A 24,894-nucleotide genomic window follows, 5' to 3' on the forward strand; every position below is an offset into this window, starting at 1 on the left:
CCCCTTCTGTTTCCATACAATATTATCTGCAGATTATGGGACACTGACAGATCATTCACACTGAGGGGATCAATGAGCCCCCAAAATATTGGGACACAATAAGAGAACATGGAGCTGTAACCCCTGGGTCTGTTTACATCCCTCCACCCCAGACCCAGGGACGTCCCATTCTACAAATGTCACTATTACGCAAAGTATAAATGACTTCATATTTGATGGGTGTTTGGGGGGATGGCGTCAATGACGAGGAATGTTATTACAAACACATGTATTGGACTCCGAGATGGGAATTTTTTCCAGACTTTATGCCAGTTCAGGACGGGGTCTGCAGAGAGTCATAATGTAGACGTCTCCATCTGCTCAGACAGATCTGCCTGCTGCTGGTGAGTGTACCTGCTCAGCGCTCCTGGCCAATGTGTACAGGGGCAGCTGAGTCAGTGACCCCAGATACTGCTGCAGCGGGTCCCCGTAGACTCCCAGCTACTGTCTGTGGGCTGCTCAGATAGTGACCCCAGATACTGCTGCGGAGGGTCCTATAGAGCCCCAGCTACTGTCTGCGGAGCTGCTTAGTCAGTGACCCCAGATACTGCTGCAGAGGGTCCCCGTAGAGCCCCAGCTACTGTCTGCGGAGCTGCTTAGTCAGTGACCCCAGATACTGCTGCGGAGGGTCCCCGTAGAGCCCCAGCTACTGTCTGCGGAGCTGCTTAGTCAGTGACCCCAGATACTGCTGCAGAGGGTCCCCGTAGAGCCCCAGCTACTGTCTGCGGAGCTGCTTAGTCAGTGACCCCAGATACTGCTGCGGAGGGTCCTATAGAGCCCCTGCTACTGTCTGCGGAGCTGCTCAGTCAGTGACCCCAGATACTGCTGCGGAGGGTCCCCGTAGAGCCCCTGCTACTGTCTGCGGAGCTGCTTAGTCAGTGACCCCAGATACTGCTGCGGAGGGTCCCCATAGACCACCGGGCTACTGCCTGCAGAGCTGTTTAGTCAGTGACACCAGATACTGCTGCAGAGGGTCCCCATAGACCACCGGGCTACTGCCTGCAGAGCTGTTTAGACAGTGACACCAGATACTGCTGCAGAGGGTCCCCGTAGAGCCCCTGCTACTGTCTGCGGAGCTGCTTAGTCAGTGACCCCAGATACTGCTGCGGAGGGTCCCCATAGAGCCCCTGCTACTGTCTGCGGAGCTGCTTAGTCAGTGACCCCAGATACTGCTGCAGAGGGTCCCCATAGAGCCCCAGCTACTGTCTGCGGAGTTGCTTAGTCAGTGACCCCAGATACTGCTGCGGAGGGTCCCCGTAGAGCCCCTGCTACTGTCTGCGGAGCTGCTTAGTCAGTGACCCCAGATACTGCTGCGGAGGACCCCATAGAGCCCCTGCTACTGTCTGCGGAGCTGCTTAGTCAGTGACCCCAGATACTGCTGCGGAGGGTCCCCATAGACCACCGGGCTACTGTCTGCGGAGCTGTTTAGTCAGTGACACCAGATACTGCTGCAGAGGGTCCCCGTAGAGCCCCAGCTACTGTCTGCGGAGCTGCTCAGTCAGTGACCCCAGATACTGCTGCAGAGGGTCCCCGTAGAGCCCCGGCTACTGTCTGCGGAGCTGCTTTGTTAGTGACCACAGATACTGCTGCGGAGGACCCCATAGACCCCGGGCTACTGTCTGCAGAGGGTCCCCGTGGACCCTCGGCTATTGTCTGCAGGGATCTGGTGGAGCAGGGATCCCACCTCTGCTGCTTAGTCACTGACCCCAAATACTGCGTCGGAGGGTCCCTGTAGACCCCCAGCTACTGTCTGCGGAGCTGCTTAGTCAGTGACCCCAAATACTGCTGCGGAGGGTCCCTGTAGACCCCCAGCTACTGTCTACGGAGCTGCTTAGTCAGTGACCCCAGATACTGCTGCGGAGGGTCCCCATAGACCCCCAGCTACTGTCTGTAGGGTTGCTTAGTCACAGACCCCAGATACTGCTGCGGAGGGTCCCCATAGACCCCCGGCTACTGTCTGAGGGATCCCACCACTGCTGCTTAGTCAGTGACCTCAGATCCTGCTTTTGCATTGTGTACGACCGTCATCTGCAGGGCACTAAGGGTTAAGGCAGCGGAGTGTTTTTGGGGTGACGTAGTCTGGAAGACCCCAGTGGAAGCGTCGGCTGAGGGTGTCACTGCCTGAATGATAAAATAGTGTGAAACCTGAGCCCCCGGCAGAACCAGCATGAAGAGACGGAGACCCTGAATCCATGCGGAGACACCGAGCTGGGAGCGACACCATGACCCTGCGCGCGGCTCTGCTCTACCTCTGCGCCCTGCACATCTCTGCCCACCCCCGGGCATCAAGTGAGTACCGGCCGCCCTCCCCCCGCCCTGCAGGGCTCATCTCCTTCTATTAGGTGCAACTGTTACAACTTTCTGCTCTTCTTGCCTTGGTTACATTTCATTACATAATAGATGGAGAATTAGCTTTATTTCTAATAAACAGCGCCCCCCCTGATCCACAGGCAGTGCCTGGTACTGCAGCTCAGCCCAATTTACCCCAATACCTGAGCAGAAGGAGAACAGTTCTGAACACAGGACCTGAACTTATACATTAATAAGAATACGACTACTACAACCAGCATGGAGTGATCATCCAGGAGTAGTAGTACCTCACACATTGCTGCCTGCTCCACCACCAGTGATGCTATAGGGGAACAATGAATACTTAATCCCTACTCCATATATTTACACACACAGCGCCCCCCAGAGGAGGACCCTTCACATCTCCGTGTTTACTAACACAATCGTCTCAGTCCAGCTCTCTTTAACCCCTTAATGGCCAATGACAATTTTGCACTAAAATGTGAACTAGTGAACTTCTAATAATCCTGTAAAGCAATGTAGATGACATATTTCTTATATTCCAGAATATTTGGGAATCCATTACATCCCATATGGATGTAGTGTCTACAGATGACAATGTGTACAGTAAGATGTAGCAGAGCTGAACTGGTCGTTACATTGTTTCATTGTCCAATCACTATTTAAAGTCCGACACCTCATTGCGTTTTGCCAAACAAACTCGGCTCTGCTACATCGTGAGACGCATATATTTGTAAATACAGCAGAACGCCAGGAGTAGTAATAGAAGGAAACCATCAGCATGGAGGGAGAATGTTAGTCATGGAAAACACATCATCATCCGAATAAGAGTAAATTGTGATCCAGCATATTATCCTGCGTCACCACGATGGGGTCAAACAGGGAACTAACCAGGGAGACCCATTCATGTCTATGGGCGAGTGTTGTGAGCATGCTCAGTGAGAACTTTATACATAACCATTAACCAGATCATGATCCTGTGTTATCTCTCTATCACCATTTATGTTACAGCCCCTGCAGTAATGTAATATCTGACGTCTAACGCTGATCATTTGATTTCTCAAGAATATACAGTGATCAATGAAAACTGCCCCGGAGCCGAGTGGAACATCATGTGCCGAGACTGCTGCGAGTATGATGTAGTAGAGTGTGCATGTCCAGGAAGTGAGAAGAAGGTGGGGTACACCATCCCCTGCTGCCGCAATGAAGACAACGAGTGCGATTCCTGCCTCATACATCCAGGTATCCAAAAGCAAGAATATAAGTACTATAATACTGCCCCCTATGTACAGGGATATAACTACTATAATACTGCCCCCTATGTACAAGGATATAACTACTATAATACTGCCCCCTATGTACAAGGATATAACTACTATAATACTGCCCCCTATGTACAAGAATATAACTACTATAATACTGCCCCCTATGTACAGAATATAACTACTATAATACTGCCCCCTATGTACAGGAATATAACTACTATAATACTGCTCCCTATGTACAAGAATATAACTACTATAATATTGCCCCCTATGTACAAGAATATAACTACTATAATACTGCCCCCTATGTACAAGAATATAACTACCATAATACTGCCCCCTATGTACAAGAATATAACTACTATAATACTGCCCCCTATGTACAGGAATATAACTACTATAATACTGCCCCTATGTACAAGAATATAACTACTATAATACTGCTTCCTATGTACAAGAATATAACTACTATAATACTGCCTCCTATGTACAGGAATATAACTACTATAATACTGTCCCCTATGTACAGGCATATAACTACTATAATACTGCCCCCTATGTACAGGAATATAACTACTATAATACTGCCCCCTATGTACAGGAATATAACTACTATAATACTTCCCCCTATGTACAAGAATATAACTACTATAATACTGCCCCCTATGTACAAGAATATAACTACTATAATACTGCCCCCTATGTACAGGAATATAACTACTATAATACTGCCCCCTATGTACAAGAATATAACTACTATAATACTGCCCCCTATGTACAAGAATATAACTACTATAATACTGCCCCTATGTACAAGAATATAACTACTATAATAATGCCCCCTATGTACAAGAATATAACTACTATAATACTGCCCCGTATGTACAAGAATATAACTACTATAATACTGCCCCCTATGTACAAGAATATAACTACTATAATACTGTCCCCTATGTACAGGAATATAACTACTATAATACTGCCCCCTATGTACAAGAATATAACTACTATAATACTGCCCCCTATGTACAGGAATATAACTACTATAATACTGTCCCCTATGTACAGGAATATAACTACTATAATACTGCCCCCTATGTACAAGAATATAACTACTATAATACTGCCCCCTATGTACAGGAATATAACTACTATAATACTGCCCCCTATGCACAGGGATATAACTACTGTAATACTGCCTCCTATGTACAAGAATATAACTACTATAATACTGCCCCTATGTACAAGAATATAACTACTATAATACTGTCCCCTATGTACAAGAATATAACTACTATAATACTGCCCCCTATGTACAGGAATATAACTGCTATAATACTGTCCCCTATGTACAGGAATATAACTACTATAATAATACCCCCTATGTACAGGAATATAACTACTATAATACTGCCCCCTATGTACAGGAATATAACTACTATATTACTACCCCCTATGTACAAGAATATAACTACTATAATACTGCCCCCTATGTACAAGAATATAACTACTATAATACTGTCCCCTATGTGCAAGAATATAACAACTATAATACTGCCCCCTATGTACAAGAATATAACTACTATAATACTGCCCCCTATGTACAAGAATATAACTACTATATTACTGCCCCCTATGTACATGAATATAACTACTATAATACTGCCCCCTATGTACAGGAATATAACTACTATATTACTGCCCCCTATGTACAAGAATATAACTACTATAATACTGTCCCCTATGTGCAAGAATATAACTTCTATAATACTGCCCCCTATGTACAAGAATATAACTACTATAATACTGCCCCCTATGTACAAGAATATAACTACTATATTACTGCCCCCTATGTACATGAATATAACTACTATAATACTGCCCCCTATGTACAGGAATATAACTACTATAATACTGCCCCCTATGTACAAGAATATAACTACTATAATACTGCCCTCTATGTACATGAATATAACTACTATAATACTGCCCCCTATGTACAGGAATATAACTACTATAATACTGCCCCCTATGTACAAGAATATAACTACTATAATACTGCCCTCTATGTACAAGAATATTACTACTATAATACTGCCCCCTATGTACAAGAATATAACTACTATAATACTGCCCTCTATGTACAAGAATATAACTACTATAATACTGCCCCCTATGTACAGGAATATAACTACTATAATACTGTCCCCTATGCACAGGAATATAACTACTATAATACTGCCCCCTATGTACAGGAATATAACTACTATAATACTGTCCCCTATGCACAGGAATATAACTACTATAATTCTGCCCCCTATGTACAAGAATATAACTACTATAATACTGCCCCCTATGTACAGGAATATAACTACTATAATTCTGCCCCCTATGTACAAGAATATAACTACTGTAATACTGCCTCCTATGTACAAGAATATAACTACTATAATACTGCCCCTATGTACAAGAATATAACTACTGTAATACTGCCTCCTATGTACAAGAATATAACTACTATAATACTGCCCCTATGTACAAGAATATAACTACTATAATACTGTCCCCTATGTACAAGAATATAACTACTATAATACTGCCCCCTATGTACAGGAATATAACTGCTATAATACTGTCCCCTATGTACAGGAATATAACTACTATAATAATACCCCCTATGTACAGGAATATAACTACTATAATACTGCCCCCTATGTACAGGAATATAACTACTATATTACTGCCCCCTATGTACAAGAATATAACTACTATAATACTGCCCCCTATGTACAAGAATATAACTACTATAATACTGTCCCCTATGTGCAAGAATATAACTACTATAATACTGCCCCCTATGTACAAGAATATAACTACTATAATACTGCCCCCTATGTACAAGAATATAACTACTATATTACTGCCCCCTATGTACATGAATATAACTACTATAATACTGCCCCCTATGTACAGGAATATAACTACTATATTACTGCCCCCTATGTACAAGAATATAACTACTATAATACTGTCCCCTATGTGCAAGAATATAACTACTATAATACTGCCCCCTATGTACAAGAATATAACTACTATAATACTGCCCCCTATGTACAAGAATATAACTACTATATTACTGCCCCCTATGTACATGAATATAACTACTATAATACTGCCCCCTATGTACAGGAATATAACTACTATAATACTGCCCCCTATGTACAGGAATATAACTACTATCATACTGCCTCCTATGTACAAGAATATAACTACTATAATACTGCCCCCTATGTACAGGAATATAACTACTATAATACTGCCCCCTATGTACAAGAATATAACTACTATAATACTGCCCCCTATGTACAGGAATATAACTACTATAATACTGCCCCCTATGTACAGGAATATAACTACTATAATACTGCCCCCTATGTACAAGAATATAACTGCTATAATACTGCCCTCTATGTACAAGAATATAACTACTATAATACTGCCCCCTATGTACAAGAATATAACTACTATAATACTGCCCCCTATGTACAGGAATATAACTACTATAATACTGCCCCCTATGTACAGGAATATAACTACTATAATACTGCCCCCTATGTACAGGAATATAACTACTATCATACTGCCTCCTATGTACAAGAATATAACTACTATAATACTGCCCCCTATGTACAGGAATATAACTACTATAATACTGCCCCCTATGTACAAGAATATAACTACTATAATACTGCCCCCTATGTACAGGAATATAACTGCTATAATACTGCCCCCTATGTACAGGAATATAACTGCTATAATACTTCCCCCTATGTAAAAGAATATAACTACTATAATACTGCCCCCTATGTACAAGAATATAACTACTATAATACTGCTCCCTATGTACATGAATATAACTACTATAATACTGCCCCCTATGTACAGGAATATAACTACTATAATACTGCCCCCTATGTACAAGAATATAACTGCTATAATACTGCCCTCTATGTACAAGAATATAACTACTATAATACTGCCCCCTATGTACAAGAATATAACTACTATAATACTGCCCCCTATGTACAGGAATATAACTACTATAATACTGCCCCCTATGTACAGGAATATAACTACTATAATACTGCCCCTATGTACAAGAATATAACTACTATAATACTGCCCCCTATGTACAGGAATATAACTACTATAATACTGCCCCCTATGTACAAGAATATAACTACTATAATACTGCCCCCTATGTACAGGAATATAACTACTATAATACTGCCCCCTATGTACAGAATATAACTACTATAATTCTGCCCCCTATGTACAAGAATATAACTACTATAATACTGCCCCCTATGTACAAGAATATAACTACTATAATACTGCCCCCTATGTACAAGAATATAACTACTATAATACTGCCCCCTATGTACAGGAATATAACTACTATAATACTGCCCCCTATGTACAAGAATATAACTACTATAATACTGCCCCCTATGTACAGGAATATAACTACTATAATACTGCCCCCTATGTACAGGAATATAACTACTATAATACTGCCCCCTATGTACAGGAATATAACTGCTATAATACTGCCCCCTATGTACAGGAATATAACTGCTATAATACTTCCCCCTATGTAAAAGAATATAACTACTATAATACTGCCCCCTATGTACAAGAATATAACTACTATAATACTGCTCCCTATGTACAAGAATATAACTGCTATAATACTGCCCTCTATGTACAAGAATATAACTACTATAATACTGCCCCCTATGTACAAGAATATAACTACTATAATACTGCCCCCTATGTACAGGAATATAACTACTATAATACTGCCCCCTATGTACAGGAATATAACTACTATAATACTGCCCCTATGTACAAGAATATAACTACTATAATACTGCCCCCTATGTACAGGAATATAACTTCTATAATACTGCCCCCTATGTACAAGAATATAACTACTATAATACTGCCCCCTATGTACAGGAATATAACTACTATAATACTGCCCCCTATGTACAGAATATAACTACTATAATTCTGCCCCCTATGTACAAGAATATAACTACTATAATACTGCCCCCTATGTACAAGAATATAACTACTATAATACTGCCCCTATGTACAGAATATAACTACTATAATACTGCCCTCTATGTACAGGAATATAAGTACTATAATACTGCCCCCTATGTACAAGAATATAACTACTATAATACTGCCCCCTGTGTACAGGAATATAACTACTATAATACTGCCCCCTATGTACAGGAATATAAGTACTATAATACTGCCCCCTTGCTGGGAGGTTGTGTGTGAGCAGAGCTCCTGAAGTCTCTTAATGCCTGGAGATAGCCCAGGGCGGGGCCACCCTGGGTGGGGAACTTCCCCAAGCAAGGCCCAGGCTCCAAGGCCTTCTCTGGGAGGAAACTCTCAGACACCAAAAACTGAGGATGCAAATAATCCTAAAGTGAAGTCTGTGAGTAAGGTGCAGAATGTCAGTGGCTCCAGTACAGCCGGAGTTTGTGAGATAAAGAAGGTGAATGTTTTGGAAAAGCAAGAAGCAGCAGTGAGTTCCAATCTGGTGAAACCATCTCCCAGTGTTAATGTGCAGCAAAAAACAGTGAGTGAGACCAGAGCGCTGGGTCAGGCAGCAGGGAAAGCTGTGCAGGAGCAGAGGCAGCCTCCATTACAGGCCTCAGCTGTGCCCTCTACACCTCCATCCAGGCACAGGAGGACATCCCTGGAGCGCCAGACCATCCTGGAGAACCTGCAGCAGTCTGTATTCATCCGGCCTGAGAGAACCAGGTCTGGGAGTGGAGGTAACAAGACTGTAAGATCTGTGGAGGCCGAGGTGAGACCAGCAGGGAGGCCTCAAGCTGCTACCAGCGCTGTCACTGGCAGGAAAGTGGGACCCAGTTGCAACATCCCCCACCGGGGCCTAGCCTTTTCTCGGGGCCTGGAGTCAGCCTGGGCCCGCAGTACCTGAGTGGCTGGCGGTTGCGGCCTAGGCACGCTAGTGTCACGGTGCTTGGTATGGGGAACCGGAGGGCTGTCCTACAGCCTGGCAGGTCTCCAGCAGGGTGGTGTTGGCAAGAAATGATGAGGGAGAGGCTGCTATAGCGGATCTCCCTGGGGCAACCCTTTGGTGTCTAGAGTGTAAGTCTCTGTGTGGTGGACAGGGTGCCCGTGATGATGGAGGTTGTAGTAGCAGGGACCAGACGGAGGCAGAGGTTGAAGAAAACAACTTACAGTTCTTTATTGGAACCGCAGGAACTTCAGCAAACGTGCCTTTAACAGAGTAGATGGAGTGCTGGAGAGGTATTCTGGAGGGAGCCGCAGGAGTAGAGCACCAGCCTGGATGCAGGTGGCAGGCTGGGCGGTAGCTGTGTCCTAGTAGGATGCTTCAGCTTGTTCTCAGGGGCTTCAGGTATCACCCTTAAAGGTAGGATGATACCCCTTTCCTCACTACACTAACTCCTAACTTCCCTCTTTCTAGGCAGGGGCTAGGCTCTTCCTGCTCTTGGTCTGGTATGCTGACTGACTAGAACTCTAGCTGGTGTCCTGCAGACCCTCAGGTCTGACCAGGACCGGTCTCTTCTCCCTTCTGGGAGAGACTGCTCTCTTCTCTCTCCTGAGAGAGACTCTTCTAGAATATTCTGAGCAAGGGGTTTTATCATCTCCCCTTGGTCAGGTGGTGGCTGCTCCTCCAGTTACCTCTCAGCTTACAGAATACATAATGCAATACATGTGATTGGTTATTAGACTCTTACATCACACATTACATTTAACTTCTGCCTTGCCAGGCAGGATTAACCACTGCAATGTCCCCTGTGTTATGTGATGACATGCTGTGGGGCTCATTCGCAAGCACTACCTCGCCATTGCATCGGCGAGGGTGTTGCATACCCCGGGGGCAATTGAAAGAGCCGCCCTCGGCTCGACTACAGATGTTTTGGGGCACAGAGGGGGCTAAGGGCACTTCTGGGAAGTGCAGGCTATGTGAAGGTGTAGGGACAAACCGCCCATGGTCCTGGAGACAGGCACCTGGGTTGGTGTCGGACTAAGACAAAGATATGTAGCTGTATGACAGTTGGTCGCTGACGCCATTAAACCGAACTGTACAGTAGGAAAGGTGTGGTGTCATGTCCTGTAATCCACTCCTTGCACCAAGGCCTGTATATTTGTTTTGTAAACACTTCTTCCCTGGCGACAAATATATAATGTGTCTACCTGCATTGCATTAGCACATGCGACACGAGTACCTCCTGACGTCCTTACCCATAGGATGAGTGGCATCCAGGTGCTAGCTCTGTAACACCCCCGGTCCCCGTAGGACCCGCAGTTTACGGACTACCCCCATGTGCAAACCTCGGTTTGGGGTTAAGGTAACAATCAGTGTTTTACACAAAAAGACGGTCCGACACAGCCACACTACAACCTGGAAAGCCTATAAAAGGGTTAATGCATACTACTGGCAAACAGACAGGGTACAAGCATATTGTAAGCTCACATTGGCTTAGGAGCTCAATGGGTACATCTCTTAAACGTTGCAAACGTTACATAGGTAAATAGGCTACTCAGGGTAGCACGGTAGCAAATGTCTCTTTACCTGAAAAGGAAAGGCATGAATGTGCAAACAGAATGTCCGTACCTAAAAAGGAAGGCATTAAGTGCAAAATGATAATAAATAAAGTGGCAACTTTTCCTCAAGATTGGCAACAGTCTCTCAGAAGGTCTCCAATAGGAAAGTCCATCTTCTGGGCACAGCCCTTGATGTGGGGAAAAGTGCAATAAAGTTGCAAAGGGTCTCCTCTAGTGTAGAGGGACAGAGTCCTTTGAAGAAATCTCTTGACTGAGATAAATAAGGGTAAGAGTCTCAGGACAGTTTCTGGCTCTATAGGGGATAGGACAAAAATAAATATTTACAATAGACAAAGTACCTGAAGAGGGCTTTCAGCCCATCAGGGGTCACTCAGTATCGCTGAGTTCAGCAAAAACAGGATCCAGTGGGGAATCCTGTATCTCCCAAGCAGTAGGAGATTCCGGCTGGGGACACCCGGTGGCAGTAGCGGGTACTGCAGGTGCAGCAATATCCTCCTGCCTTTCAGGGGGAGGAGCGCTGTCGCCCGGGATATCAGCTGTTCCAGCCGGGGGCTCAACTGAGCCAGGGACCACAGAGGGGTCCAGCAGTACATAAATGGGAGCCTGCGGCAGCGCCGAGGCTTCTTCCAGCTCCGGTTCTTCCGGGGCCAGGTCATCACCCCAGTGGTAACCAGCAAGGGGAGATGCGGGCCTAGACGAAACCTCCGGACAAGGTTCGCCAGCCGGGACGTCTTCTCCCACAGAGGAGCTACGGGACCTAGCCAGGCTCCCAGCAGGGGAGACAGCGGGGGTGGCGCCCTGTATCATGCCCGGCCCATGGATGGCAATGGGACCCGTACTCACGATTATCGTGGATGGGGCATTCACGTGGGTCACCGCCTGTGGACTCGCAGCCGAAGAGGAGGAAGTGTCTGGAGACTCCGGCCACTCGTCATCCTCGTACGGGAAGTAGCGGTCCTCATCTGAGTCAGGGATCCGGATCACCCCAGCCGCCCACGGTCCTCGGGGACCCTCCTGCAGGGAGAACTCAATGCACTCGCCCGGCTTCAAGTTGTGCTGGCTCTCCGGCAGATCAGGCCTCTTGACGGACCGGCGGGGTATAAAGACTTCCCGTCCGGTGTAGTCCTGGGTGGCGAAGCCATAGCCACGTTTTTTGTCAAAATACCGGACCATGCCGGTGGTGCGGTCCTTCTCCACCCAGGCTCCAGCTGCCGTCCGGCCGGCCATATACCGCTGGGCCTCCTTCTCACGACGGCGTTGCTCCGAGACAGCGTCCCGGAGTCGCTGGCGGGTGGCCTCACCTCGGCCTCGAGGCTGCGGAGGTGTCGGTGCTGGGGCCCGTGGCTCCGGTGCAGGCTCGGGCCTCCGCGTGGGTCGGGCAGTTGCCGGGACAGGAGCAGGAGCAGCCGGAGGAGCTGGAACCGTCTCGGCAGGGCTGGCAGGCCGAGTAGCAGGGACAGCAGGCCTCGCGGCAGGTGGTACCGCAGCAGTAGGCCCAGGCGCTGGCTCGACCGGAGTCGGGGCCTCACCACGTGGCGCCTCCACGTGGGCCCGGGGCATCGGCATGGCAACCGGGAAAGGAACGAGGAACCGCCCGGGGGGTAGCTGGTACTCTGTCACCGTCTGGACGTACCTCCGGGTGACGAGGGCTCGGGTCAGTCCTCGATGCAGCCGGTGCCCAGCAAAGGGCCTCCGGACCGGCTGTGCAGAAACCACGACCATGGTCTCTAACATTTCGTAGAACTCTGGACGCTCCACAGGAGGCAATGGCGGAGGACCCCACATGATGCAGTCCTCACTGTCCAAAATCCGCATGAGTTCTGGCGTTTCTCTGAGGCGGGGCAGGAAGTCCGCGTCGCGCCAGGGGGAGGAGTCCAAGTTCTTCCCGCCAAGAACTGTGGCGGGCTCTAATTTTTCCTGCGCCACAGGAGGCGGGGTTCGCGCCCTTCGCGCGTGGGTGGAGCTTGGTGCGTCGTCTGGGTTTCCCGCCAGTGAAGATTTTGGCGGGCTGGAATTACTTGCTGCGCCACAGATTCTCTGAGGTAAAATCTTGATGTAGCAGAGCTGGTACAGTTCGTGCAGGGATTAACCTCTTGTGTGCTGGAGCGGCGCTCGACAGCACGTGGCAGCAGTAACACAGTCCAATGCAGAAACACACAAAGTCTCTTGGGCCTATATCCGAATTGCAGCAGGGTTAGGCAATACAGTTTTTGTAATAAAGGATAGTCTTTAATGCCGTAACAAGGCACAGAAGTAAATATCCTGTTCGTGACGCCACTTGCAACATCCCCCACCGGGGCCTAGCCTTTTCTCGGGGCCTGGAGTCAGCCTGGGCCCGCAGTACCTGAGTGGCTGGCGGTTGCGGCCTAAGCACGCTTGTGTCACGGTGCTTGGTATGGGGAACCGGAGGGCTGTCCTACAGCCTGGCAGGTCTCCAGCAGGGTGGTGTTGGCAAGAAATGATGAGGGAGAGCCTGCTATAGCGGATCTCCCTGGGGCAACCCTTTGGTGTCTAGAGTGTAAGTCTCTGTGTGGTGGACAGGGTGCCCGTGATGATGGAGGTTGTAGTAGCAGGGACCAGACGGAGGCAGAGGTTGAAGAAAACAACTTACAGTTCTTTATTGGAACCGCAGGAACTTCAGCAAACGTGCCTTTAACAGAGTAGATGGAGTGCTGGAGAGGTACTTGGAGGGAGCCGCAGGAGCAGAGCACCAGCCTGGGTGCAGATGGCAGGCTGGGCGGTAGCTGTGTCCTAGTAGGATGCTTCAGCTTGTTCTCAGGGGCTTCAAGTATCACCCTTAAAGGTAGGATGATACCCCTTTCCTCACTACACTAACTCCTAACTTCCCTCTTTCTAGGCAGGGGCTAGGCTCTTCCTGCTCTTGGTCTGGTATGCTGACTGACTAGAACTCTAGCTGGTGTCCTGCAGACCCTCAGGTCTGGCTAGGACCAGTCTCTTCTCCCTTCTGGGAGAGACTGCTCTCTTCTCTCTCCTGAGAGAGACTCCTCTAGAATATTCTGAGCAAGGGGTTTTATCATCTCCCCTTGGTCAGGTGGTGGCTGCTCCTCCAGTTACCTCTCAGCTTACAGAATACATAATGCAATACATGTGATTGGTTATTAGACTCTTACATCACACATTACATTTAACTTCTGCCTTGCCAGGCAGGATTAACCACTGCAATGTCCCCTGTGTTATGTGATGACATGCTGTGGGGCTCATTCGCAAGCACTACCTCGCCATTGCATCGGCGAGGGTGTTGCACAGTCCCCATCATGGACAATGTCATCCCCCAGTAGTGACAGCCGCAGCGCGCCAGAGCCCACCAGCGGCACAGAGGCCCGGACCCAGCAGCAAGTCATTACCCTCAGCATGTAACCAACCTGCAGCCTCTCCCAGTCCTGTGGCTGAGCGTGCACCTGCAGCCTCTCCCAGTCCTGTGGCTGAGCGTGCACCTGCAGCCTCTCCCAGTCCTGTGGCTGAGCGTGCACCTGAGCTCCACCTCGCTGATCAGATCCCAGCGCTCGTGAAAAGACTGGAAAAGCTGAAGGAGCAAAAACTGCTGCTGCAGAAAAACATCGACTGCGCTTACAAGCTGAAGGCAGCGAATCCTGAGAGACACGAGCTCCTGGACAAGAAACTGGCCACACTGGCCAAGCAGCTCGCAGACAACATTACCCAAACTGAGGCAGTCCTGGAGCAGATGGGACCCCTGGCAGAGACCTTCAGGAATCAGGAGCGCTTCCAGGCACAGACACATGGAGGACCATCATATCCTGCACCCGTGACCTGCCCTGATGTCGTCCAGCAGACCCAAGTAAAGCCAATACTGCAGCCGCAACATTCCCCTACCACAGAGCCAGTGATCAGCCACTTACAGCAGAGGCACTACAAGTCCCAGCAGCCTGCAATCTGCAGCAAGAACAGAGACACCTGACTGATGGTGATGGTGCAGTGCAAGCACCACAAGACTCAGATGACATCTCCTCGCAGAAAGACTGTAGAGACGTTCCTGAAGGTAACACTGCAGCAGCGCAGCAGAGCTCCCAGGTGACACCAGAGCAGGACAATCAGGACTCTGCTGTGCCTGTTACTGACTCTGCTGATCCTAATGTTACAGACTCTGCTGGTCCTAATGTGTCTGATACTGCTGATATGTCTGTGGTTATTGCTGCCAATGTCTGTGATATAACTAATCCCTGTATTGATACCTCCGTATTTGATAATATTCCAACAGAAGGGGCTTCACCATCTGTCTGGGATGTTGTTATAGAGCAGTCAGAGCAGTGTATGGAGGCTGGGCCATGGAGGCTGATGGTGGGGAGGTGGTAGAGCAGTCCAGTGCTCAGGATTTTCCTCCATTAGTTCCTGATGGTGGCGCAGACCCCCCTGTTTCAGGTGCTCAGCAGCGCCCCAAGTCACAGCGTGGTACCGGTCCTGATCAGACCTCCTCTGGCAATGCCTGGAGCCGGGGTGCACCATCCTTTACGTCCGGCTCACATTACACCGGTCAGGCTTTTAAGAGGAGGAACGTGGTTAGGTTTAAGCACAAAGGGGCCAAGGAAGACCTACCTGACCGGAGGTTTGTTGTGAGATCTCTGCTATGTGACCAGATGGGTTTCTCGCCAAGTGACATCCTGGCAGTTATAAACCTCCCAGACCGCCAGGGATATGACGTGAGCTTTAAGTTAATGTGTAACTTGGACTGGTTTTGGGCCATCTTCCCCAGGTTTAGGGATGCTGAGGGGTGGAATAATTTCAGCTTCATCCCCATCTCTAGGCCTGGTCAGGTTACTGTCACCATTATCTTCTGGAATGAAGCTGTGCCCCCGCAGGATATTGTGCTCTGGCTCAGGAGACATTGTGACCTTATGTCAGAGCTCACTAAGACCCGGGATGAGGACCGGATCTGGACAGGAGGGTGGAAGGTCCTGGTAAAATTAAGACAATATAATAACATAACCCAGCATCTGCCCAACTCCTTCTTCATTGGTCGTGAGAAGGGGGTATGCTTCTATCCAGGTCAGCCCCGCAGATGCTTCAAGTGTGGTAGGGTCGGTCACATCGCCAGTAACTGCTCTGTGGTCAAGTGCAGCCTGTGTGGGGATATCGGCCATGTGAGTGCGGACTGCCAAAACATCAGGTGTAACCTGTGCGGTGAGATCGGCCATGCCCACAGGGATTGTCCCAATGCCTGGCACAACATATGTAAGAGCTTCCCTGATGAAGACCTATTGGCAGGGGCAGATGACCTGGGGGAGGAGGAGGCTTTGGTGTCAGGGTCAGCTCAGGTTGGGCCAGAACCTCAGTGCGTTGAAAATTATATCATACCAGACCAGCCTCAAATAAACACCATGCCAGAACCAGACCAGCCTCAGATTAAAACCACACCAGTACCAGACCAGTCCCAAACAAAAATCATTGAGGGGAACATGCAGGTTGTCCAGCAGGTTGTACAACCCTCAGTGCCCATTCCTTCTCCAGCACCAACTTCTACAAAGAGAAGGAAGAAAGATACATCCACCCGTAAGCCAGAGGGTGAGTGGACCACTGTCCAAAAATCATCTAGGATGAGGGTGGATAGAACGGCAGATGTGACCATGACCGTAAACAGGTTTAGTGTGTTGTCAGAGTCAGATGCGGAGGAAGAACTAGAACGTGAATTGCAGAGAATGGTAGCAGAATATGAGGATGAGCCAGATATAGATCCCCCATCCAAACGGAGACCTCAGGCAGTAGGGCCAGAATCTGAATCCGATATGGATACAGGTGGTCAGCAGGAGGGCTCGGACTCAGACTTATGATGATGGGGTTACTCTCTCTGCTTCTTCTTATGGCTCTAATGGTGGATTTTCACCTTAAAGTCATCTCGACTAATGTAAACAGCATTAGGGCAAGGAAGAAAAGACACGCAGTGTATGAACATCTACATTATCTCGATGCCGATGTCTTTTTCTTACAGGAGACTCATCTCAACAGTCTTAGTCACTTAAGAGAAGCAGAGAGGGAATGGCGCTCAGGTCCATCCTTCTGGTCGCTGTCTGTGGAGCCTTGTGCCGGGGTCTCCATACTGTTTAATACACACGATGTCACCATACATAGACTTACCGAGGTATTGATGGGAAGGTGTCTGGTGCTGGAGGTTACCATCCGAGGTAGGAGGCTCCGATTTATTAATATCTATGGTCCACAGACAGTGACTGAAAGGGTAAATCTGTTTAATGAGGTAAAACCCTATCTCTTTACATCTGTGCCTGTAATCATGACGGGTGACTTTAATGCCACCAGAGCATCTAGTGATCGATCCAGTGGTAGACCTCTCACCAGGGACTCCAAGGTCTTGAATGCTATAATCTCGCAGTCAGGTCTATCTGATGTGTTTGTGCAGGGTGGTAGGAAACCCAAATTTACCTACTCCTGTGCTGGAAGATCTAGCCGGATAGACCTGGCGCTGGTGAGTCCTATGGAGGTCATAGGAGAGAGGAGCGAAAAGTGTGTTCCCTATTCAGATCACCTTGCCTTATATTTTTGCTTGGGTGCTAGTGAGCGGCCTGATATGGGAAGAGGGTTATGGAGACTTAACTCTAGTCTCTTGGAAGAAGGTTTTGTCCAGGAACATATCCATTCTCTTCTACAGGGTGAAATGGAGAGAGTGGATTTCTATAACCACATATCTGACTGGTGGGAGGACGTCAAGGAGGAGATCCGGTCCCTCTTAAAGAGACTGTCAGTGAAGAAGGGTAAGAGTAAGTACAGCCAGTATCTCAAGCTGCGGAGAGAATTGGAGTCACTCTATTCGGCGGGTGGGGATGAAAAACAAAAGATTGACCGACTGAAATCTGAAATAAAGCAGTATCAGTACAGCCGCTACACGCCCCTGGTTGTGGAGCGCGACTATGGAAACTTAGTCACGCCTGATCCATATGAGAGTTGCCGGGAACGTGTGGCTAAGAAATCGATCACAGGTCTCACTGACTCCCAGGGAGTTTTGCAGGAATCGCGGGAGGGTATCCTGGGGGTGGTGAGATCCTACTATGCTGAATTATTTCAGAAGAAGGTTTTGGATAAAGAGAAAATGGCTCAATTCTTGGAGGCAACTCCAGGCCCTGACACTAGAGATTTGGACTTTACTCCTTTGACAGCAGGAATAACAGAGGAGGAGGTTAAAGAGGCCATTGATAAGTTACATCTGAAGAAGGAACCAGGTCCTGATGGGATAACAGCTGAATTCTATAAGAAGTTTAGAGACCTCTTAGCCACGATCCTTGTGGATGTATTTACAAATTGTCTAGAAAATCACCTGATGCCTCCATCCATGAGAGTGTCCTCCCTTATTCTGCTGTCCAAAGGTAAGGAGCCTAGTGACATCAAGAACTGGAGGCCGATCGCCCTCTTGAATGTCGACAGGAAGATTCTGGCAAAAATTCTGTTCTCTAGATTAGTCTGTTTGTCCCCGGCACTGTTGGCAGGCTCTCAGTACGGCACAGTAAGAGGGCGGAACATCTCTGGAGCAGTCATCTCGATAAGGGAGATGTTTGAGAGATGTAAAGCTCTGAGGTGTGGGAGATATGTTGTAGGTCTGGACCAGGCTAAAGCCTTTGACAGGGTTGATCACGATTATCTATGGGCCACTTTGTCAAAGTACGGTATTCCGGGACAATTTATAGATTGGCTGAGAACTTTATACAGAGAGGCGAAGAGCTTTCCTCTGATCAATGGTTGGCAGGGGGACACTTTTGAAGTAGAGGCAGGGGTGCGACAGGGCTGCCCCCTGAGTCCACTGCTGTATGTGTTTGCCATAGACTTGTTTCTGCGATCACTGCAGCGGTGTGATTTTCAGGGGGTGCCGGTCCCTCATTGCTTGCCTTTGAAGGTAGTCGCCTACGCGGATGATGTGACTGTGGTGATATCTGAGCCTCGTGAGGTGGAGATGTTGTCTGCAGCCATCAGAAGTTACTCAGAGGCCTCCGGGTCTCTGGTCAACCTTGAGAAGAGTCAGGCTTTCTGGACATTGGATGCTGCTCCTGGCTTTGATCTGCCACAATTCGCCAAGGCCTCCACCCATATTAAGATCCTTGGGGTGAAATTCGGGAGGGAAGATAATGCCAAACTAAATTGGGAAGAGAAGTTGGATACCGGAAATGTAAAGGTTCAGCGATGGAAGAACTGGAGGCTGACCTATAGAGAAAGGGTTACTCTGATGAAGACTTACCTGGTCCCTGTCTTCCTCTACGTCTCTGTCGTCTTTCCTTTGCCAGAATCTTTCTCCGCTAGGCTCTTTAGCCTGTTCTTCCAGCTTTTATGGGGGAACAGGTTGAACCCAGTAAAAAGAGGGATCACCTACCTGCAGAGGAGAGAGGGTGGGCTGGATATGTTAAATCCAAGGGTTTTCTTTGACTCCATGTTTCTGAAAGTTAATTTTGGTTGCCTGGACTCAAACAATGGTCTCCTGTGGGTAAGTAGTGTCAGGGACTGGATATTGCCTTTTGCAGAGTCTTGGGTGCGAGGCGGCAGTCTCAAGAGGGGCCGATGGACTCCTGGCTTCCTCCCCCAGTATCTGGAGTATGGTCTGAAGTGTGTCAGGATGTGGAAGCTGGAGAAGTCCTACATTGTCAGTAACACCAGGAGGGATCTCTACTCTAGGATATGTCGGGCTTTCTACCACTCACCACTCGCTCTCAGAGACTGTGTGACCACCACCTTGCAGAAAAGTCTCAGGTTCCTCAATGTGAAGCGACTTCCCCCCAAGTTGTTTGATATCTCTTGGTTGTCACTACATGGGAGGTTATTTGTGAGAGGGAACCTAAAGTTTGTGAGTGTGGCAGATAGGAAGTGTCCCCTGGGGTGTCAGCAGGAGGAGACGATGGAGCATTTCATCTCTGAGTGCTGGGGAGGGAGGAAGATCTGGAAGGAAGTATCTGACCTGCTGAACATCCCGAGGCTGCAATTCCTCCAGTACCCGGACATCATCTATGGCGTCCCATCTCCAGATGGTATTATAGATCCGGGAACCATGTATCTCATAATAACAGTGATAAAGTATTACCACTGGCACGCCAGAACCCGGGTGTCCCTACACAGAGAGGACTATAACTACACGGCTGTGGTATCCCAAATATTGTCTGAGCTAAGGTGGATAAAATCACTGGAAGTCAGAAAAGACCAGAGAAATAGGAAATTATGGAGGAATATATCTGGTGTTTAATTTCTATATATATTGAATTTACATTTAACTTTTTCCTTTCCAGCAGCAGCAGCTATGGACTCTATAAGTTAAATTTACTTTGAGTTAATATTTTGAATACTAATTGTACATACAGAAGAATGTATTTATGATTTTGTATTTTGCTTAATTGTATTTTTGTTGGTTTTTTTACAATAAAAATTGCCCCCTATGTACAAGAATATAACTACTATAATACTGCCCCCTATGTACAGGAATATAACTACTATAATACTGCCCCCTATGTACAGGAATATAACTACTATAATACTGCCCCCTATGTACAAGAATATAACTACTATAATACTGCCCCCTATGTACAGGAATATAACTACTATAATACTGCCCCTATGTACAGGAATATAACTACTATAATACTGCCCCCTATGTACAAGAATATAACTACTATAATACTGCCCCCTATGTACAAGAATATAACTACTATAATACTGCCCCCAATGTACAAGAATATAACTACTATAATACTGCCCCCTATGTACAAGAATATAACTACTATAATACTGCCTCCTATGTACAGGAATATAACTACTATAATACTGCCCCCTATGTACAGGAATATAACTACTATAATACTGCCCCTATGTACAGGAATATAACTACTATAATACTGCTCCCTATGTACAAGAATATAACTACTATAATACTGCCCCCTATGTACAAGAATATAACTACTATAATACTGCCCCCTATGTACAAGAATATAACTACTATAATACTGCCCCCTATGTACAGGAATATAACTACTATAATACTGCCCCCCTATGTACAAGAATATAACTACTATAATACTGCCCCCTATGTACAGGAATATAACTACTATAATACTGCCCCTATGTACAGGAATATAACTACTATAATACTGCCCCTATGTATAGGAATATAACTGCTATACTACTGGCCCCTATGTACAGGAATATAACTACTATAATACTGCCCCCTATGTACAGGAATATAACTACTATAATACTGCCCCCTATGTACAGGAATATAACTACTATAATACTGCCCCCTATGTACAGGAATATAACTACTATAATACTGCCCCCTATGTACAAGAATATAACTACTATAATACTGCCCCCTATGTACAGGAATATAACTACTATAATACTGCCCCCTATGTACAGGAATATAACTACTATAATACTGCCCCCTATGTACAGGAATATAACTACTATAATACTGCCCCCTATGTACAGGAATATAACTACTATAATACTGCCTCCTATGTACAGGAATATAACTACTATAATACTGCCCCCTATGTACAAGAATATAACTACTATAATACTGCCCCCTATGTACAGGAATATAACTACTATAATACTGCTCCCTATGTACAGGAATATAACTACTATAATACTGCCCCCTATGTACATGAATATAACTACTATAATACTGCTCCCTATGTACAGGAAAATAACTACTATAATACTGCCCCCTATGTACAGGAATATAACTACTATAATACTGCTCCCTATGTACAGGAATATAACTACTATAATACAGCCCCCTATGTACAGGAATATAACTACTATAATACTGCCCCCTATGTACAAGAATATAAATACTATAATACTGCACCCTATGTACAGGAATATAACTACTATAATACTGCCCCCTATGTACAGGAATATAACTACTATAATACTGCCCCCTATGTACCGGAATATAACTACTATAATACTGCCACCTATGTACAAGAATATAACTACTATAATACTGCCCCTATGTACAGGAATATAACTACTATAATACTGCCCCCTATGTACAAGAATATAACTACTATAATACTGCCCCCTATGTACAAGAATATAACTACTATAACACTGCCCCCTATATACAAGAATATAACTACTATAATACTGCCCCCTATGTACAGGAATATAACTACTATAATAGTGCCCCCTATGTACAGGAATATAACTACTATAATAGTGCCCCCTATGTACAAGAATATAACTACTATAATACTGCCCCCTATGTACAGGAATATAACTACTATAATACTGCCCCCTATGTACCGGAATATAACTACTATAATACTGCCACCTATGTACAAGAATATAACTACTATAATACTGCCCCTATGTACAGGAATATAACTACTATAATACTGCCCCCTATGTACAAGAATATAACTACTATAATACTGCCCCCTATGTACAAGAATATAACTACTATAACACTGCCCCCTATATACAAGAATATAACTACTATAATACTGCCCCCTATGTACAGGAATATAACTACTATAATACTGCCCCCTATGTACAGGAATATAACTACTATAATAGTGCCCCCTATGTACAAGAATATACTACTATAATACTGCCCCCCTATGTACAGGAATATAACTACTATAATACTGCCCCCTATGTACAGGAATATAACTACTATAATACTGCCCCCTATGTACAGGAATATAACTACTATAATAGTGCCCCCTATGTACAGGAATATAACTACTATAATACTGCCCCCTATGTACAAGAATATAACTACTATAATACTGTCCCCTATGTACAAGAATATAACTACTATAATACTGCCCCCTATGTACAGGAATATAACTACTATAATACTGCCCCCTATGTACAGGAATATAACTACTATAATAGTGCCCCCTATGTACAAGAATATACTACTATAATACTGCCCCCCTATGTACAGGAATATAACTACTATAATACTGCCCCCTATGTACAGGAATATAACTACTATAATACTGCCCCCTATGTACAGGAATATAACTACTATAATAGTGCCCCCTATGTACAGGAATATAACTACTATAATACTGCCCCCTATGTACAAGAATATAACTACTATAATACTGTCCCCTATGTACAGGAATATAACTACTATAATACTGCCCCCTATGTACAGGAATATAACTACTATAATACTGCCCCCTATGTACAGGAATATAACTACTATAATACTGCCCCCTATGTACAGGAATATAACTACTATAATACTGTCCCCTATGTACAAGAATATAACTACTATAATACTGCCCCCTATGTACAGGAATATAACTACTATAATACTGTCCCCTATGTACAAGAATATAACTACTATAATACTGCCCCCTATGTACAAGAATATAACTACTATAATACTGCCCCCTATGTACAGGAATATAACTACTATAATACTGCCTCCTATGTACAGGAATATAACTACTATAATACTGCCCCCTATGTACAAGAATATAACTACTATAATACTGCCCCCTATGTACAGGAATATAACTACTATAATACTGCTCCCTATGTACAGGAATGTAACTACTATAATACTGCCCCCTATGTACATGAATATAACTACTATAATACTGCCCCCTATGTACAAGAATATAACTACTATAATACAGCCCCCTATGTACAGGAATATAACTACTATAATACTGCCCCCTATGTATAAGAATATAAATACTATAATACTGCACCCTATGTACAGGAATATAACTACTATAATACTGCCCCCTATGTACAGGAATATAACTACTATAATACTGCCCCCTATGTACAGGAATATAACTACTATAATACTGCCCCCTATGTACCGGAATATAACTACTATAATACTGCCACCTATGTACAAGAATATAACTACTATAATACTGCCCCTATGTACAGGAATATATCTACTATAATACTGCCCCCTATGTACAAGAATATAACTACTATAATACTGCCCCCTATGTACAAGAATATAACTACTATAACACTGCCCCCTATGTACAGGAATATAACTACTATAATACTGCCCCCTATGTACAAGAATATAACTACTATAATACTGCCCCCTATGTACAGGAATATAACTACTATAATACTGCCCCCTATGTACAGGAATATAACTACTATAATAGTGCCCCCTGTGTACAAGAATATACTACTATAATACTGCCCCCCTATGTACAGGAATATAACTACTATAATACTGCCCCCTATGTACAGGAATATAACTACTATAATAGTGCCCCCTATGTACAGGAATATAACTACTATAATAGTGTCCCCTATGTACAGGAATATAACTACTATAATACTGCCCCCTATGTACAGGAATATAACTACTATAATACTGCCCCCTATGTACAAGAATATAACTACTATAATACTGTCCCCTATGTACAGGAATATAACTACTATAATACTGCCCCCTATGTACAAGAATATAACTACTATAATACTGCCCCCCTATGTACAAGAATATAACTACTATAATACTGCTCTTTATGTACAGGAATATAACTACTATAATACTGCCCCCATGTACAAGAATATAACTACTATAATACTGCCCCCTATGTACAGGGATAAATATACTATAATACTGCTCCCTATGTACAGGAATATAAGTACTATAATACTGCCCCCTATG

General features: G+C 45.4%; 1 protein-coding gene across 1 annotated transcript in view; it reads left to right on the plus strand.

Moving 5' to 3' along the window:
- Window positions 1–285: 285 nt before the first annotated feature.
- The window catches only part of PAMR1 (peptidase domain containing associated with muscle regeneration 1), a 100,405-nt gene continuing 75,796 nt past the window's right edge, over window positions 286–24,894 (plus strand). The window contains exons 1-2 of the mRNA XM_072119048.1: window positions 286–2,328; window positions 3,415–3,591. Of these exons, the coding sequence (XP_071975149.1) occupies window positions 2,232–2,328; window positions 3,415–3,591 (274 nt within the window). The 5' untranslated portion in view covers window positions 286–2,231. The remainder of the gene's footprint in view (window positions 2,329–3,414; window positions 3,592–24,894) is intronic.

This window comes from Engystomops pustulosus, chromosome 7 (assembly GCF_040894005.1).
Source record: "Engystomops pustulosus chromosome 7, aEngPut4.maternal, whole genome shotgun sequence".
Lineage (NCBI taxonomy): Eukaryota > Metazoa > Chordata > Amphibia > Anura > Leptodactylidae > Engystomops > Engystomops pustulosus.